The following is an 18567-nucleotide window of genomic DNA, read 5'->3' on the forward strand; positions in this document are numbered from 1 at the left end:
TCCAGGGAGAGGGAAGTCTGGGCTTCTCTGCTCAGACTGCTGCCCCCGCGACCCGGCCCCGGATAAGCGGAGGAAGATGGATGGATGGATGGATGGATTCAACTAATCAGTAGGGACAGAAAAGACTTTAAATGTTACAAAAGTTTTCCATTTTATTAAGCAGCACAATTGTTTTCAACAAAATCAACATATTAGAGTGATTTCTGAAGGATTATGTGACACTAACGACTGGAGTAATGGATGCTGAAAATTCCGTTTTATTATCACAAGAATAAAATCAAATTAAAAAAATATATATATAAAATGGATGTCCCTATTTTAAAGTAGCAAGCTACTTTTTTCAAGTGAATACGCATGGGCCAGTATGGTCGACTATCCTATAGACATTTAATAACCAACTAGTTAAGTCAACTTGTGAATGTTTTCAGAATTGGTTTTTAAATATTTAAAAAAAGACAAGATTTATTGAAAAAGTGGTATAGCATGCTCAAAGTGTGCTGTACTTCAGCATGCTAACAGTTAGCAGAGTATTTGTTCTCAGTGAAAACCTGACCACTAAAGGCTTTTAGTTTCTTCAACACAATCTCTGTTGGACTTCAAATGGCCTGCTGTGAGCAATGCGCATGTTATTCTGCATAATCCACAGATTTATTGTGATGTCTTGTGAAAAGATTAAAGGATAGGAATTTTCTGGTGTCTGCTTTCAATAAACAGATGGTGGCTTTAATAAGCTTGCAGCAGACAAAAGATTCAAACTGTTGGACAATGTGAACTATATGTTTTACAACATAACATTTCTATTCAAACTGTTTGAACTTTTGAATGAGGAATGAGAATCCATCAGACTAAGTTATTAGGTTACAATGAAGGATCACACTAGACTTCTCGCATGGTCGCTTAGTTTTAGAGGACAGTCTGTTCTAGGTAGATTCACAGCAGTGTCATACTTTCCCATTTTGTAATTATTGATTTGACTGTACTTCACGGGATATTCAACGATTTGGAAATGTTCTTATATCCATCTTCTGCTTTGGGCTTTTTAATTACTTCTCAGAATTAATTCAATTGTTCTTTTTCTTCAGGTCCAAGTTCTGACACAATACTGCCTCAATGCAGGAGATGAGTGATGAGGTATTTTGCAAAAAAAAATTCAAATAATGTGTTTATAATGCATAAATTGCATTTGTGTGTGCGTGGGTGCGTGCGAACAGGCAGGGCTCGCAAAAGAAAAAGAAAAGAAAAATCGCTGGTAGGCCTTCGGGCAGGCACCCTTCAAATTTTGGTAGCCCGAAATTAATTTTACTAGCCCAACTAAAAAGACAAATTTTAATGTAGAAAATTGGTTAGGACTCAAAACATCAATCAAAACCTTTTTCACAACACAAATATCAACAAGTGCGCAGTGTTTTAAAGTCAGCTAAAAGTGTTAATTTTCAGATGGAATAATTCACATATGGAAGTGTAGCAATGAAGAAGAATAATAACCAGACTTTTTTGAGGCAAGTAAATGGTGCTCTACTTATTTTATGGTGTTTATAGCAGAATATATGATGGTCAAGTCACCTTTATTTATGTAGCGCTTTTTACCATACAGATTTGTTTGATTCAAAGCAGCTTCACAGTGATAGTGTGTTAGCACATAGATTGAAACATTCTGACACACAAAGTTAAGCATTCATGTGAAAGTGGAGCTTTTTTTTTTTTTTTACCGTGCATAGGCGTAATTTATGTACTGGAAGCCATGTCCCCACCACTTTTTCTCAGGGTTGATATTGTCCCCCACCACTTTGTGAAAGATTTCGAGGCACGGATGTACTTAATAAAAATAAATAAAACACCTCCAGATAACTAGCAGAGCATTCATTTAATTCGTTATTAAATAAGAGATCTAGCGCTAAAATGTATTGTTTTTGAAATCAAGCTGAGCGCTCGTTGCCGCGGCGATCAGTGTCATGGATACAATTGTTCTCTTGTGGCTCGCGCAGTCTTCACTCGGACGCGCGCTTCAATCTATCACAGTTGAGGAGACTCTATTTGTTCCGGTGAAATCACAAAACAAAATGCACACAAAGTGTCCCTGCTTGATATATACTGTAACCACGGATGACCATATTCGATTTTGATGAGGGAAAAAACATCTATACGTGTGCAGATTAGAACCCAGAACCTCTAATACGCTTGGCAGGAGTTTTAACCCTTAAACAGGCAAGAGTGGAAAGTGCCAAGCAATAAATAATTTCTAGGGCTGCAACAACTAATCGATAAAATCGATTATAATCGATTATGAAAATCGTTGTCAACGAATGTCATTATCGATTAGTTGGTCTGCTTACGTCACGGGGAGCGTTTACTGGTACGCACACACACGCAAGGTCTCTCTCCCTCAGGCGCTCTGCCGAGCGCGCGCGCTACACGGTTTGGAGCAGTCTCTTCTGTCTATGCGAGACAGAAGAGACTGCTCCAAACCGTGTAGCGCGCGCGCTCTTGCTTGCGCGCTCTAGATTTCGGGAGTTTGAACTAATTCGCGGGCATCAGGGAGCCGCAATCAATATGCGGGAGACTCCCGGGACTTCCGGGATGTCTGTATTTTGTCTCGAGCATCAGGTTGTGCAATCAGTTCGCTCGCAACGTAAGTGATGGATTAAAATAGCGCTACCGCAGAAATAGGTTAAATTAAAACGGTGTTTACAAAGTGAAGCATTAAATACAAAGGCAGTTAATAACAGCAGCAGTAAAATATTGTTTTTTAGTCACTGTACTCAGTGGTTTTCAGCAAATGCTTGTGCACTAATGCATAATTTCTCCTGTCCTTTACTCAAGCCTGTTAGCTTGCTGGGTAACGTTACCTCCATTCCGTTCTCTTTTTATAGCATTTGTCTACTAAGTTTTAATTGTTTTTCAAACGCGATCTACTGCGGCTCTACATTCACACAATTGTTTCAGTCTTTCTATATTTATTTAATCAATTTATCCTTATATTATATTCTTTTATATATTATATATATAATATATATTATATTCTTTATCCTTATATTCCTTATATATAATTAATTTTAAATAAAAATTAAATGAATTATATATTTAAGATGTTTTTAGTTTGTTTTTAGTTCAGATATTCACATATGAACAACATGTCTGTGTAAATTTGTTTTAACAAAAATTGTGTTAAAACATAATATGTTGGATATCATTTTTTTAACAATAATCATGTTTGTCAACTTGCCATCAGCAATTATCATTAAAAACAATGCAAATATTGATATTAGTAAAACTCAATGTGTGGCTTTTGCACTTTTTAAAGTACACTTTTACACATAAATACCCTGATTTACGGTTTTATTTAGTTATAATAATAAAAAAAATCTAATTTAATTTCTATCCGATTAATCGATTAATCGAAAAAATAATCGTCCGATTAATCGATTATCAAAATAATCGTTAGTTGCAGCCCTAATAATTTCATGTCATTTTTCATATCATCTAAATTTAATTTTTTTTTTATATATTTTGGATTTTATGTGTTGTGTCTCCGGAGTCACGTTGCCTGATTAGGGTATAAAAAAAGGAACAATGTTAACTGTTACTGCCACTGCATGTTTAAAACAATTATATCCCATACGTCACCTGATCTAATGTTGACAAATGATATATCATTCGAAAGCTTACGAACTCAAGATTCAGCCTGTGAAACCCGTTTTGAAATTGGACGTTGCGTTACCATAGAAACGGTACTCAATTATTTTATCGGACTCCTCCCCTTTTGGGCATCGTCATGTTTCATAATTTATGATCAAAACCTTTTCTAATCTTGACAAAACACATATTGTCAGAAAGGTCTGAGTCTCAAGGTTCCATATTTTGTGACAGAAGTGATATTTGGAGAGAAATTTATTAATTTGTTATGCCAGAATACATACAATTAAATTTAATGGAATGTAAGTCACGGTGGCTATTTTTGGTATTATGCCTAAACAAAATCTCATGGGAACTTCAATTTTTTTGACATCAACTTCAAATTTGAAACACAACTTGGTTAGATATATGGCTTTGATTTTATAGTAATTTTATAGTAAAAAATATTTTGTAAAATACATTTTATAAAGAAGAAAAAATATTAAGTACAGTATATTTGATTTACTGTAAGTTTAATCTTCCATAACTTTTTCATACTTTCATTTTTTTGAAGTGCTTTCACTTCAACAATAATCTGCTGACTGTTTTCTTTAAAAAAAGGACCAAACTTAGGTCTATATTCCAAAGCATTCTTGAATTACAATGATTTAAGTTTGAATAGTGCATTTTAAATAGAGCTAGTTTAATCCCTTTTTTATACCCTCAACAGGCAACGTGTCTCAGGAGTTACATACATTTCAAAACGTGCTAAATAACAACATGAACAACATATTACTTAATTTTCTCCTTCAGCACCTTAAGACAATGTTCACAATTAATTTTAGCAGTATTCTTTTTTTTTTTTCAGAAGAAAAGTAAGTTTAATATACATTTACTTATCTCAAAATCTGAATGTTCTGCACCACTGGCAGCCATGTTGGATTTAGGTCAGGCTGATTAATTGATCACAAAAAATTTGAAGCAAATTATGTGACCAGCATACTCAAGACAGACCAGGCTATCATAAGTGATAAAAGGATTGGATGAAAAAATCGTTCTTATGCCCCAAAAAAGACAATAAAACTGATGCATCTCGTGAGTCACGTTGCCTGTTTTAGGGTTAACTACAAGACCATTAAGGTACACAAAGATTGTCCCTGATCTATGCATTTATTCACGTGAAAACACTCACACACTCATTAAAAGACTAATTAAAACCAATGTAACGTTATATTTGAAATTGATTTCTAGACAATGTTATTTTTTTCTAAAATTGTTATTGTACATACATCTGATTTTGCATTGTATTAGCAACATCCACACACACACACCTGACCCACCCACTTTTTAAAACAAACTTACGCCACTGATCATGCGTTTTTCTTTAAGCAGGCACGGACATTCATGAGAAATTGCGCTGTGGATAAATCCGCATGATCAAAAACTTGCGCGGTCATATTTTTTCTTCCGTCGGGCAGGCCTGTTATGCATTTTGGTAGCCCGACTGGAAAACACAATAGCCCCGGGACGTCGGGCTAGCGATTTTGCGAACCCTGACAGGTATGCTAATAGTTAAATGACTGACTGTCAGTGAAGCTTCCTAATAAACTATAATTACGTGTCATCATAAAAATGCAGTTACAATGCCTAGTAACCTGTTGACTCACAGAATGCAGTCAATAAGGCAATAGCCATATTAGCGAATTGTTTTCGTGTAGTGACAGAATAACTTAGAGCTTCCAGAGCTTCAGACACAGATGAAAAAGTCCCACCCTAAGCTGCGCAGTGTGTCATTATTGGCCAATGGCTGCAGCCCAGAAATATCCCGAGCACAGCCATTCAAGAAGAATATAACAAAATACAGGCACAGGGCAGTGTCTCTGTAGACAGAAACACCACCACACACTTCTAGTGGATCATAAGTAATGATTGGGAGGGTTTATTTTTGCGTGAGTCTATAGAACATAACACGAACATGCATATGGTTGAATACATTTTGGTGGCACTCTACATGGTCAGATGAAAGTTCAGGGAAAGTGGCCAATGGATACTGGCCTTGCTGACCTGCTGGCTGAAATAGTGTGAGAGGATTTGCCTGTTTAATTAAGCACTGTGATTATATCGCTGGGTGGGAATTTAATCCCTCGGAAGACGCAGTGGGAGTCTACATCGTTGGTTTTCAAAGACACACATTTAGATCAAATAAACCAATTCAACTACAGCCAATTCTTGAAAATGTGAAATCGCATTCATACTTACCAGGCTGCCCAATTTAGAAGATGAGGAATTGGTTCTCTGCTTGTGTAAAGTGCGGCCCTCCATGCAGTGAGGATCCCTGAGATTGAGGTGAAGTCTGGGTTCTCCTGCGCCCTCAGAGGCCGACCGTAGGCGTCTCTCCATGCGCATCACCTCATGGTATGGGCTCACACTGCTGCACATGGACACTGCGAAGGATACAACACATAGATTAGAGACGGAAATCATTATATACACAGCAAAACAAAGAGCTAAATGGCTAACAGTATGAAGCAGCATGAGTTATGAAGCAGTTCTGGAATGTGTACAATAACAATAACATGCATCATCATTTACTACAAATCTCATTAGTAGGCACCAGGGGAGTAACGATTCACTTGTTTTGTCGATGCATCGATTACGGAACCTGACGATTCATATGCATCGATCTTGAAACTAGGATTTTTGAATCGTGAATCGTATATTTCAGTCAAAATCGATTTAAAATGCAAAGAATCTAATGAATTGGAATTCGATAACGATTTAAACATTAAACTACTACATGCGTGTTACGTAGTCTGACAAAGCTGCTCCACCACTCTGTCAGACAAACAGGAATTTGGAAAGTAAGACAAAGGTTTAAAAAAGTAGAGCATCTGAACCCCACAGACTAGACAGAGGTGACCAGAGTCTCATCTCCCACTCCAAAATTTGACTGTACAAGAAAAAAATAAACCTCAGGTCAGGGGATACATAAACATAACGGGGGGGGGCTGAGCAGGAAGAATAGTGGTCTTGTACACAAAACGAAAGAGTCAATGTTTACTTGATATGGAACACACAGAGCATGAGTTGGCAACACAAAGTCAATGTATCACTTGAGCTGGGAGAAGAGAACACTTGGAGTGAACTTCCTGACGGCTTAAATACGCTCAGCAGGAACACCACCATCACTCCGCCTCTGACGACTGTAACTCACTGCACCTGTGTGCTCTAACAGGCGAAGAGACAGATGGAAGAAGAAAACAAAACAAAAACACGTGCACAACACAGCACTAAAATACGTTACATACATAAATGAAAATGTTATGTAACAGTGAATTAATTGAGATGTTGTGCGGCTTTGTTCACGCCCTCAAAGATACGTGTTGAACTCTTACAAAACAACAGAAGCAGAGAGGGCTACAAACGAGTCTTTACGTAGCCACTGGTGTTCGTTGGATAAACTGGAGGTGGACATAATATTATTAAGATGAACTAGTCTAAGGCACTTAAAAAGACTTTAATTTACTGGGCTAAATCATCGAACACAGTTAAAAGTGTAAATCTACACGTTTCAGCTACACAGCCTTCTTAAGGATAACAACATGTATTGCTCCTTATTAGCCTGCTACAAGTTAGTTAATGGGTCAGTGACAAATAAGGTTTGTCAAGATGAGAAATTCGAAAATCTTGTAAAAACTTGTTTTAAAAGCATGCATCAGGTATGTTAAAATGTACATAGAAAATGGTGCAAATGTCATTTTTTTATTACATAAAAGAAACATAAATACACTGTCAAATGGTGTAACTGCCAAAGAATGAGAAATATTTAATATTTTATCCACCTGGATGATATGCAAGTGTACATCTAGAAATAAATACTTCATTTTAATATATCATATGAAATCGATTTTATTAGAGTTATCTCTAAATGTAATTTTTGAAAAGTGTTTTTGCAATATTTGGCAGGACATATGCTGAAAACAACTCTGTTAAATAATCTTTGACAAATAATGTAAAAATTGCTAAAAGCCATATTATTACACTAAACTAGATTAAATTTTATTCCACATTAATTTCTGTATATAATTATATTTTTATGAAAAATACTGGTTATGCCAATTGACAAAAAACAGTTACACCACCTGACCATGTTTCTTCTAGAGTCAAAGGACATTGTTTGTTGAAGAAATTGTAACTGAAATTCAGGCATGAAAGTCAACAAGTTCAGCAGAAGTGGTTTTATTTTTGTCAATGCTGAAAAAAAAAATACTGAAAAGAGCTAATGAGGTTAATTCTCGAGTTCTGCAGCACGTTTGAGCTTCAGCAAGAACTAACAATGTTCATTCTCGTGTAACACTGCTTAAACGTGCAGCACGTTTGAACTTCAGCAAGAACCAATGAGGTTCATTCTTGTGTTACGCAGCACGTTTGAGCTTCCGCAAGAACCAATGAGGCTGAGGCTCATTCTTGTGTTCTGCAGCAGGTTTGAGCTTCAGCAAGAACCAATGAGGTTCATTCTCGTGTTACGCAGCACGTTTGAGCTTCAGCAAGAACCAATGAGGTTCATTCTTGTGTTACGCAGCACGTTTGAGCTTCAGCAAGAACCAATGAGGCTGAGGCTCATTCTTGTGTTCTGCAGCAGGTTTGAGCTTCAGCAAGAACCAATGAGGTTCATTCTCGTGTTACCCAGCACGTTTGAGCTTCAGCAAGAACTAAAGATGTTCATTCTCGTGTAACAATGCTTAAACGTTTACAACCGGTCAAACAAAGATGTTTTATGGGAATGTTCCCTGCAGGTTATTTTCGGGTATTATTTTATAACCTAAAGAGAACGTTCCCTGTTATTTTTAGGTTTTGTTTTTATAACCTTCCCAGAACGTTCCCTGCAGGTTATTTTATAGATTTTATTTGTATAACCATGTAAATTAATTAAAACGTTGCAGATGATACCAATAGGCTAGAGATTATTCTAAAGCTGAAATTTGTCATTTATTTATAAACAAACTATATAATGCTCGGACACCCTCGGTCTCTCTCGCGCTTTGTTAAGCGCACTCGCGGCGTTCGCTCCGATTTTGTCCACTCCGGCGCCTCATAGACACACACACACACCAGAGAAAAAACTTTGCAGGTCCTATGGCAGAGAGAGAGCCTACTCGGATGAAAACCGCTTCAGTGAGTTCAATTATAGTAACGCCACATTATTTTGTCAGTAACGGTAACTGCGTTGTAACGGGGGAAACAGTAATTAGTTTGATTACTCCTTATTGAAAAACATAACGCCGTTAGTAACGCCGTTTATTTATAACGCCGTTATTCCCATTACTGGTTTTCACACCTGAAAGTCCACACCAAGGTCCGAACCATATTTTCAGAAAGTTTTGGTTTGGTTTCACACTGCAATTATGCGAGCGCACTAAAGAACTTTACGTGACATACTTGCATCCTGTCGTCATCTATGTGGGCTGCATCTTGACATTGATTGGTTTGTAAATGGACGTGAGTTTTGTCAGCGTGTTGTCGATTCGGCGGGTAACTTTGACAACATGAATCAACAGACGCATATCGTTGCAACTATATTTGGAAAGTGTCTGCATTTTTGTGCGTTTTTTCCAGTTGACTTCTTATGTCATCAGACCATACTTAAATTAAAAACCTTGTCTCCTCCTCTCCCCATGTGCTACCACGGCTCATTTTTCCTGCCACCTTCTGTTTTTTTCGGCTATGCGGGAACCACCAGAACTTCCTGTAAAAGGTTTGAAAGTCCGAACCATACAGAAATACTTTCACACTAGAAACGAACCAAACCTTTGTTCAGTTTGATCCGGACCGAGACTACCTCAAATTTCATCTGTTTGGTCCGGACCGTAGTCCGGGGTAGGTTTCACACCTGTAATTTTGATTCGGACCAAACTGAAAAGTCCGGACCAAACAAGGTAGGTGTGAAAGGGCTCTTAAGCTTCAGCAAGAACCAATGAGGTTCATTCTTGTGTTACGCAGCACGTTTGAGCTTCCGCAAGAACCAATGAGGTTCATTCTTGTGATACGCAGCACGTTTGAGCTTCCGCAAGAACCAATGAGTTAATTCTCGTGTTACACAGCACGTTTGAGATTCAGCAAGAACCAATGAGGTTCATTCTCGGGTTACGCAGCACGTTTTAGCTTTGGCAAGAACCAACGACGTTCATTCTTGCACATTTGAGCTTCCACAAGAACCAATGACGTTACTTTGGTTACATTGAACACTGTTCCAAATAGTAGGTTAGTTTATATAAAAATTTTAATCAGCATCATAAACTAGTGATATTTGACTTAATTGGCCCATAACAGAAAGGCTTGTAATAGGAGTCAATAGGTGTAACCGGTTACACCATTTGACATTTCAGTTTAATTTCAAATTTGACACGCATTATCATGGACACCTATGTAATCATGTGGCCTTGGTGGTAATATTTAAAATGTAGCTTTTAAAGTTAATAATCATTTTTATAATAATGATGAATTATCAATGTATTCCCGGGGTCATACCATTTGACATATACTTAAGAATACCTGACCATACCCTAAAAATGTCAAATTATCTCACAGTTTAAAATGATTTAATAACATTTGCATGCAGCAGTTAGTATCACCGGGGGTCTGTCTCTGTGATATTTCCTGTCACATGGTCTTCTACCACAATATTAACAAAATGACTCCTTGAATGTTGGTTTCAGGAATATTCACAACAATGGTGTTCCATTTACTTTTATTTACTGATAAATAGTTCTAATGTATGATTATGCCAAACTAGCTGATATGGTGTTTTATTGAGAATTTCACCTTTTTTAAACAAGATCAATTATTTGGTACAAAGTTTTGATGGTTACACTACATAGACATTTTTGCAATCAAATATTCTTTCAAAATGTATTAAAACCAGAAATTTTAGACTTGGTCCTCAAAAAAAGAGCATGTATGCAAGTAGGCTAATTTGCAATTTTATTGTGAAATTTTAACCCTTTTAAATTTTATTAAACCATATGGACACACAAAAAAATTTGCATCACGTCATTGACCCTAATACATAAACTAATGTAAAAAAAAGGGACCTTTTTGTTAAGTGTTATACCAATAAAATATTTAAAGATATTATAATATAAATAAATCTTTAACATTAACTACTATAAGCAAGTATCAGTAAAACATTTAATAAATATTTGTATTTATATTTAAATAATATAGCTAATTAATAATAAATCATTGTATGTACACACATAAATATTAGTATATCCAACCATTCAAAACTTTATAATACGTTTCAGCTTTATAATACAATTATAATACAATACAATTTATAATACAATTCAGCGTTTATTCAGCAAGAATGCATTAAATATAAAACCATGATACTAAAGGCATTTATAATGTTACAAAAGTTTAAGCACCAGAAAATGATTTCTGATGGATTATAGTGACAGACAGACGGCGTAATGGCTGCTGAAGATTTGGTAAAATATATTAAAACAGAAAACATGAATTGTAAATTGTAATAATACTATTTCACAATATTAAAGTTTATTTTTTATTGCTTATTTTTTTAAGTATTTAAGTAATAATTAAGTTATACATTTTATATATTTAAGTTATTATAAGTGTTACAGAAAATACTTATGAATGCCTTTTAATTGTACTTCCATGGAAAACAATATTCAAATCCAGTGGGGAAAAAAATAAATATGAAAGCAACTGTTGCCAAGTTTCCTGATTAAAATGTCTTCAGTATTTTCTTGTGTACAGAGACAGACCTCAATTAGGTTGTAGGTCACAATCTGAAGAATACGTAATGCATCTAGCAAGTATGTATAATATATATTTATTTTTTTTTTTTATTTTTTTTTTAAGTGTTAAGCCTGGGGCACAAACAATTCACCTACTGCACAAGATTTGCATAAAATAAATGCATCTCTTAAACGAGATATCAAAAGCTACAACATGGTTAGGTGAAACAGCCCAGCAAAACATCAATAGTTTTGTTTTAGTACAGTATCAAACAATTAAAAGCCTGGATCCTATTACCACAAATACACACTGCAAAGAAAATACAGTGATGTTCAGTTAAAAAGCCCAAAACCTACAGTCACAAGAAAACCTGCAGAAAAGACCCAATAATACTGATTACTGTAAATATATTCACAAGGAAACAACATGCAAAATACAAACTAAAATGTCTAGCATATTAAACCAAAAGAATCAGCGGTCAACATGGAACTGTATCCAGACATATTTTCGCATATATAAAGATACAAGTGTATGAATAAAACATCTTAATAACCTTAAAAATAGCTTAATCATTTACATGAATATTAATGAATCACCCCAAGCCAATAATTGTAAATGAAGACACAGAGTGTAAAGTTCACTCTCTCCTGCAAGAGGATCCGTAGTAAAGCCAATATCAAGTCACCAGAGGAAATTCAATACTGTGGAGCTGGTTAGTGTCCCATAAACTTTCTAAGCCACAGGCACTCTGGAGTGAAAGCACTCGCAACGTAAAAGTATAATTTACGAAAAAGAGGAATACATGGGTCAAAAGAAAAATGCAGCCAAACTGAAGCATTATACATTGTTTCTATAGGAGGGGGGATATTTCCCAGTTTTGTGTGTGTGTGTGTACAAAAAATAATAGTTTAAGGTTTCAGTAGTTCTCAGAACTGATCAGTTACACATTCGGTGTAAGGCCACATGTTATGCAGTGCCTTTATAACTCACTACATGAGGGCTTAAAATGTCATTTTTAAATCACAAATATGATAATATAATAGTGAGTAATTAATTGTCTCTGATGTTTAATAACTCTAAGCAGTAACAGACTTCTCAATTACCATATTACACAGCTCTCTGGAATACTTCATACTGATTGGCCAATTTTGGCATTTTTTTGTAGCAATATTTTGTATAAACACTGAAACAATATATCTCTCTGTGGTCCCTTCTCTTATAATAAACATTTCAAGTTACAACAATGTTTCAGGCTTCCAACAATCATGAGGACAATTAATTTGGTTGTTGTTTTTACAACCAATTTAACCACAGAGAATAACTGTTTGGCTATCAGTAGTATCCTATCCTTACGATTTTCAGATTTTTTTATTTTTCAAATTAAGCTGACAGCTCTTCAACACTCATGGCCTCATGAGATATTAAAGTGTCCATCAGACGAGCACTTCATAATCTGTGTTATAACAGCAAGCCATCTAGGAAGCTCCGAGGACATAATAGCTAGATGTGAAATCTTCTAGATTAGCGAAACTGGTTTGAAGATCAAAGATTAACTTGTTTTTGTCATGGAACAAGCATGTGAATAATTTCCCTCAAAACTTCTTTCTTAAAACAGAAAATAGCCTCTATAAAAACTCAAAAGAGCAATTGAGTTTGCGGACATTACCTGTGTGTGGCTTTCTTAGGTGGCTTGGCCTGGTCTCCAGTTTGCTCAGGCCCGATGACCTTCCAGCCTGCTGGATGAGAACAGTGTTCCTGGACCTCCTCTCACGGGTGTCGGGATTGAAACTGCTTTCCTCACTTAATTCTGGAGCTTGTTCAATCTCACTGGCCTCTGACTGGTCAGGGTTAGCGTTTGCATTAGGATTAGTGTTAGTGTTAGGGTTCAGCTCTTTCACTGTTTGCAGCGTTACTGGTTCCATACGGGCAGTTGTGCTCTCGCACTGTGTGTTGGCTGTGTGGCTGGTATCTGGCAGTAAGAGCTTTTCTGTGGTGGCCTGGGCTGAGGTGATGGACACCTGCGAGGTAGAAACAGCTTGGCTAAAGTTTTCGGGTGGAGCAGCTGGACTGGGGGCCGGCAAAGCGTCCACTTCCGAGACAGAGTCTTCGGTGGCGTGAACAAAATCTGATGGCGTGATTGCTGTGGTGCGGTCTTCTGAGATCATGGGCGACTGTAGAGAACTCTCAGCTAATTCTCCAGGCCAGGAACCAGGGGTACCAGTTTTAGGAGGCTCTTCTGTACTATCCTGACCTTTACCCTGGTCTAGGACATTGGACGAGTTCTTGGAAAACCGTTGGTGAGCTGAGAAGGACTTGGGCAGCATCTTCTTATGATTAGAAGACCTCTTGCTGCTCACGTCATCGAGGAACCCTGAATCATCTCCCTCGTTCGTCCGTGAGCTGATGCAGTTAATGAACACACTGCGGTTGGCCGATGTTTTCTCAAGGTTTTCCGTCTGAGATCGGGGGATCTTCTTCTTGTGTCCGCCGAATCCGAAAGAATGCCGTGTCTTTGAGATGCAACTCTCTCGAAAAATGACTTCAGACCCCTGGCTGCTATTGTCCAGGCTGAGCTGGGTCGGGTCGCTGTTCCTCTTGCTGTGGAAGCTGAGTGACGGAGTGCGGAATAGGCTGCGCCGTTTGCCTGTGCTGCTGGAACTGGAGTTCGTGCTGGAGGGAGAGGAAGTGTGGACGCCATTGCCGATACCACCGGAGGAGGGTGAGGACGGGAGCGAGTCCTGTCTCTTTCCCACACTACGTCTGAAGATGGGAAGCCTGGAGACCAGGGTGGAACGCCGTGACCCTGATTCGCCCATGAAGATCGAGCACCAAATCAGACACTCTGCAGACAAGAAAAAAAAAAGACAATCAGCATTAGCATGATGCCCTGAATAAACAAACACAATCAGGAATGAAAGTTACCACCAGCCAAACAATTTAGGTAATTTTGGATTCTTTACCCGGCAGGCAGCCACTAAGGCAGGCAACATGTCTCATTTGACAAGAACTTTGTTGTTTAGAAACAAAAACTAGTTCTTGATGAACTAACCAGTTTGTTTATAGATTGATGAACAGGCTCAGGCAAAGTTGGCAAAGGGCATGATCTTTAGTACCGCTGGTTTCTCAGAGCAGAATTTTGTCTTTACAGTAAAAAGTGTATATCGGTCACCCTGCACTGTAAGGTATCAGCTCAGCCATTTAAAAAAAATAAACTACTGTATATCAAATGATTACTATTATAAATGCAAAAGCACCCTAGTTTCACTTGATTTTGACATGCACAATTCCAGATAGTTTCAAATATTATTTAAAATGTCTAATATGTCTGAAACAAAAAAAAGAAAAAGTGAGAAAACAATGTTTTTCTCAATTTTGTTAATTTGGGGGAAAAGTTAAAGGTAAAAATATTACAACTTTTAGACTAACCTAAAATGGGTTCCAAAAACAACAATGAACACAGACCCATCATGAAAAATAGGTCAGCATCCATGTATAAGGTCAGCCACAGTGTCACTTTTTGTTCCTCAAATTTAGAAATAAATCTGAATTAAAATACTGTCTGTATCAGTTCATTGGTTAATTTTAAAAATAAGCAACTGGTAAAATCTTGAGTGGCTGGTAAAACTCCCCAGCAATTATTTAGCATTGAATTTTCAACCTCAACCAAAATGATGATTGTGATGTTATTTCAACATCGAATCAATGTCATCTTGCTATCTGGGTCTGCATTCCCTGTATCTGGAAGGCAGAAAATTCCCACCTTAGACACAAAGATTTACATTCACAAGGGAAAAATCCAGGAGGGCTGCATTACTGTTTGCTGAGCACAATTAATTTCAGCACATTAAGCACACTGTGCTGACCTACTGCCAGTATTGTGAAAAATCACAGTAAAGTTAAAGTGAAGCTGTTCCCTCTGACAAATTTACAAAACATGTAGGCCTACAACACACCGCATAATAGAGTAGTGACGGTTGGAGATACACCCTTGACAGCATTACTTAGCTTGATTAACCTGATGTGTTTTAATGGGTAATGACAAAGACTAGAGCACACTAAATCTTTTTTTAGATAACTTAATATTAATGCCAATGCCAATGTAATAAACAACAGACCAATTCAGTGAACTTATGTAATTAAAAAAAATATATATAACACAAACAAAGACACAAAATCTATAATAATCAAGGTTGTGTGAAGAAAATGTGCATAACGTTATAGCCATTTAGAAGCGTTATACGCTAGCAAAAATAAAATAAGTAGTTTAACTGAAATAAAATCTGAGAAACCAAGCAAAGAAAGCAAGAATATCCATAAAGTGCGATAATCTGTGAATCAAAGAAAAAAGGGCCCATAACCTACAACGAGCTGATGCGAGCTGACTCTTTAAACAGCATTTTACAGCGTTCATCATATTTGGGAATCCTAGCAGTTCTACGGAGTCCAAAAATACTTCCTATTTAGGTAACTTGCTACGCTTTAGACTCTGTAATTGCGAACTACAGACCAATTATTATAATAAATAGCCATCATATCATCCTTACTGATGGACACGGCGTCAGGAAACACTGAATAACCAATAAAACAGCGACATTCAGCAGCCGCCTGCTGCAAGAGCTCTGACTGCAGTACAGCTCCGCACACAAACATTACCTTGAGACGAATCCTCCGTTTACAACCCGCAGATATTCCGTTCGCTGTCAGTTTGAGCGTAAAGCCTAAATGCTCGTGGCATCACATCCGGCGAGTTTCACGTCAAATCAAGCGCTAAATTCTCCTGTCAGAATCCTGGCTCGCTCGCGCTAAATCCACTTCAAGTGACGTGGAATGTTGCTTCCGCGTTTCCTCCTCTGCGCGTGACGCAAGATACCTGCGTGAGCGTCATTTAAAGACGGCACACAGGTACAGTGGCCCTGCTGGGATATTATAGCTACAATAAAATACAACAAAAGAAGTGTGTTATAAAATGATACATCGGTGTACACATGATATCCTACAAAAAAATTTTTTACAAAGGTTTATTTCTGACGACTTTGATGTAAATTGCTCCTTCTGTGGCAGCCTATAATTGAAGATTTGTCTCATCTGTTTTGGGATTGTGAGTTTACTAAGAATCTATGGAAAAACAATTCAATTTTTTGTGGTAGCCTAATCCTGATATCTAGTTGAAATATTGATTTTCTAATAAGCACGCAGTGAATCTTTTAAAAAGGTATAGCCTACATAATTTTCCTGCACCCTGGCATGTAATATATTGTCATTCTGTAGGCCTATATTTTTGTTCAATAAAAAATAATCCGTGAGATAGGGAACGAATTACAGAATTATCATCAGTAGGCCTATCATTGTGTAATTTTCATGTATTTACATATTTAAAAAATGTATTTATAAATAGCTTTCACAATAGTTGAATTTTGTGAAGGCTAAATGTTATCGATTGATAGCCTTGTGGCATCCTTTTCCTCTATTTTTTATTTTATTTTATTTTTTATTATGCCTAGGTCACGTTTTTATTGTAGGCCTATTCTACTTTATTTTTTGCATAAATTTATGTCGCGTGAATTTTATTCTGTAGGCTAATGTATCGGTAAAACTATAGTAGTATTAGGCTACATATATTTTTTAATAAAAATACTTAAAATGGTCCGCTAAATAGCCTACTATAAGTCTACGGACAAGATATTAGCTACATTCGTTGGCTGATCGAGTCCGGAAATACAAAAGTGCATGAGTTAAATCACGCCTAGTTTTTCAACGTAGGCTAGCTTAAAACAACAAATTATGTTTATCCTTTCAACACAACATCACTGAGCTAAAATTCCCTCATAGCCGTAATTCTTTTGATTCCCACGCGGTGTCCCTGTTGCCACAAAACAGAGCTTCTTAGAAGGCATGTTAATCCAAAGGTAAGTTATGTTTTAGAAGCAGCTAATGCTTGTCAATTGAGACTTCACTGGCTATTCATTTACCATAACACCCTTAAAGGAATACTTCAGCCAAAAATGAAAGGTCACTCATTATTTTTTAGGCACAATGACGGGCTTAGTCACAGTATGGGAAATAAATTTGATTTAAATTTTTATGAAGGAACTAATCATTGTTCTGAGTAAGCTGCGTAATCCTATGCACAATGTGTAAGTGTCTGTGTGTAATGAGTGCAAAGGCTTGTGCATTGCCAGGGAAGGCTATTTATTTAAATATAAGATAACTGAAGATCCAAAACACAGCCAATAAATATGGTATATAAACATCTTAAAATGCTATGAAAAAATCTCTCAATAATTAATATATTTCTGAAGTTATGATGGTTTCATCATCAGTCTGCGTCACTGCTTGTCACTCACTAGCACTAATAAACCGCATCTGAATCAAGACAACATCTGTGTGTCTGAGGGCTGATTCATTAAATTACACAATGTGCATAATAACAAGCTCTTCCCTCTCTGTATCCATTTAACATCACATTACATAAATCCAATAAAATTCTTGTTTTGTAGGGTATTTAATGCATTTCTGATGGTGTATGATTCAAATGTACCCAAATAAGTATAGGCTATTTACAGAACAGCTTGTTGGGGTGCATTCTTTGAGGAAATGGAAGTGGGTTGGTGATAGCTCTCAGAAACAATAAAAACTGTGCAATATGTCAGTTCTTTTTAAAAGACAAAACAGTTGAGTCGCTACATGATTGATAATGAGGTCAAGTTTGTTTTACATTATCAGATAGAATTCTATATAAAATACTGTAACATTTCACATTTTTTTACTTGAAAATAATTGCACACAGTAGAACGTTTGTCAACCAATCAGAATCAAGCATTCAACAGCCCCTTATAATGTTCACTATGAAAGTGTAGTTTTCAGAATCAGCTTCATTCATCTCCTCTTCCTAATGGACCTCATAATCACCATCTTCTATGGAAGCCTTTTATTTTATTTTCATGCCTTTCATTTCTTGTTTTTAGTCTTTAAGATGCTACACATTTCCATTATCATCCGTTATGCTTTCGATATCTGACCTCATTAAAGGGCTCCCTCTGGCTTTTCTACTAAACATTTTAATGCTATGATAATTACCTTTTTAGATCTGCCTTTGATTTTTTTTATGTTATTTTTTAGTTTCTTTGACTAATGCTTGCACTTTCTTTCCTTGAATATGGTTTTATCAGTGTATCAGCTTTAAAATGTCATGGT

General features: G+C 36.6%; 1 protein-coding gene across 3 annotated transcripts in view; it reads right to left on the minus strand.

The window, feature by feature from the left end:
- Nucleotides 1–16229, minus strand: part of ccser1 (coiled-coil serine-rich protein 1) — an 85843-nt gene extending 69614 nt beyond the window's left edge. For all 3 annotated transcript variants that reach the window (XM_077223322.1, XM_077223324.1, XM_077223323.1), the window contains exons 1-3: nt 16027–16229; nt 13040–14215; nt 5872–6056 (exon numbers count right to left, since the gene is read on the minus strand). In XM_077223322.1, coding sequence (XP_077079437.1) covers nt 5872–6056; nt 13040–14189 — 1335 coding nt within the window. In that variant the 5' untranslated portion in view covers nt 14190–14215; nt 16027–16229. The remainder of the gene's footprint in view (nt 1–5871; nt 6057–13039; nt 14216–16026) is intronic.
- Between the last annotated feature and the right edge of the window lie 2338 nt (nt 16230–18567).

This window comes from Siphateles boraxobius, unplaced genomic scaffold (assembly GCF_051911475.1).
Source record: "Siphateles boraxobius isolate OS27281-9 unplaced genomic scaffold, OSU_SipBor_1 9, whole genome shotgun sequence".
Lineage (NCBI taxonomy): Eukaryota > Metazoa > Chordata > Actinopteri > Cypriniformes > Leuciscidae > Siphateles > Siphateles boraxobius.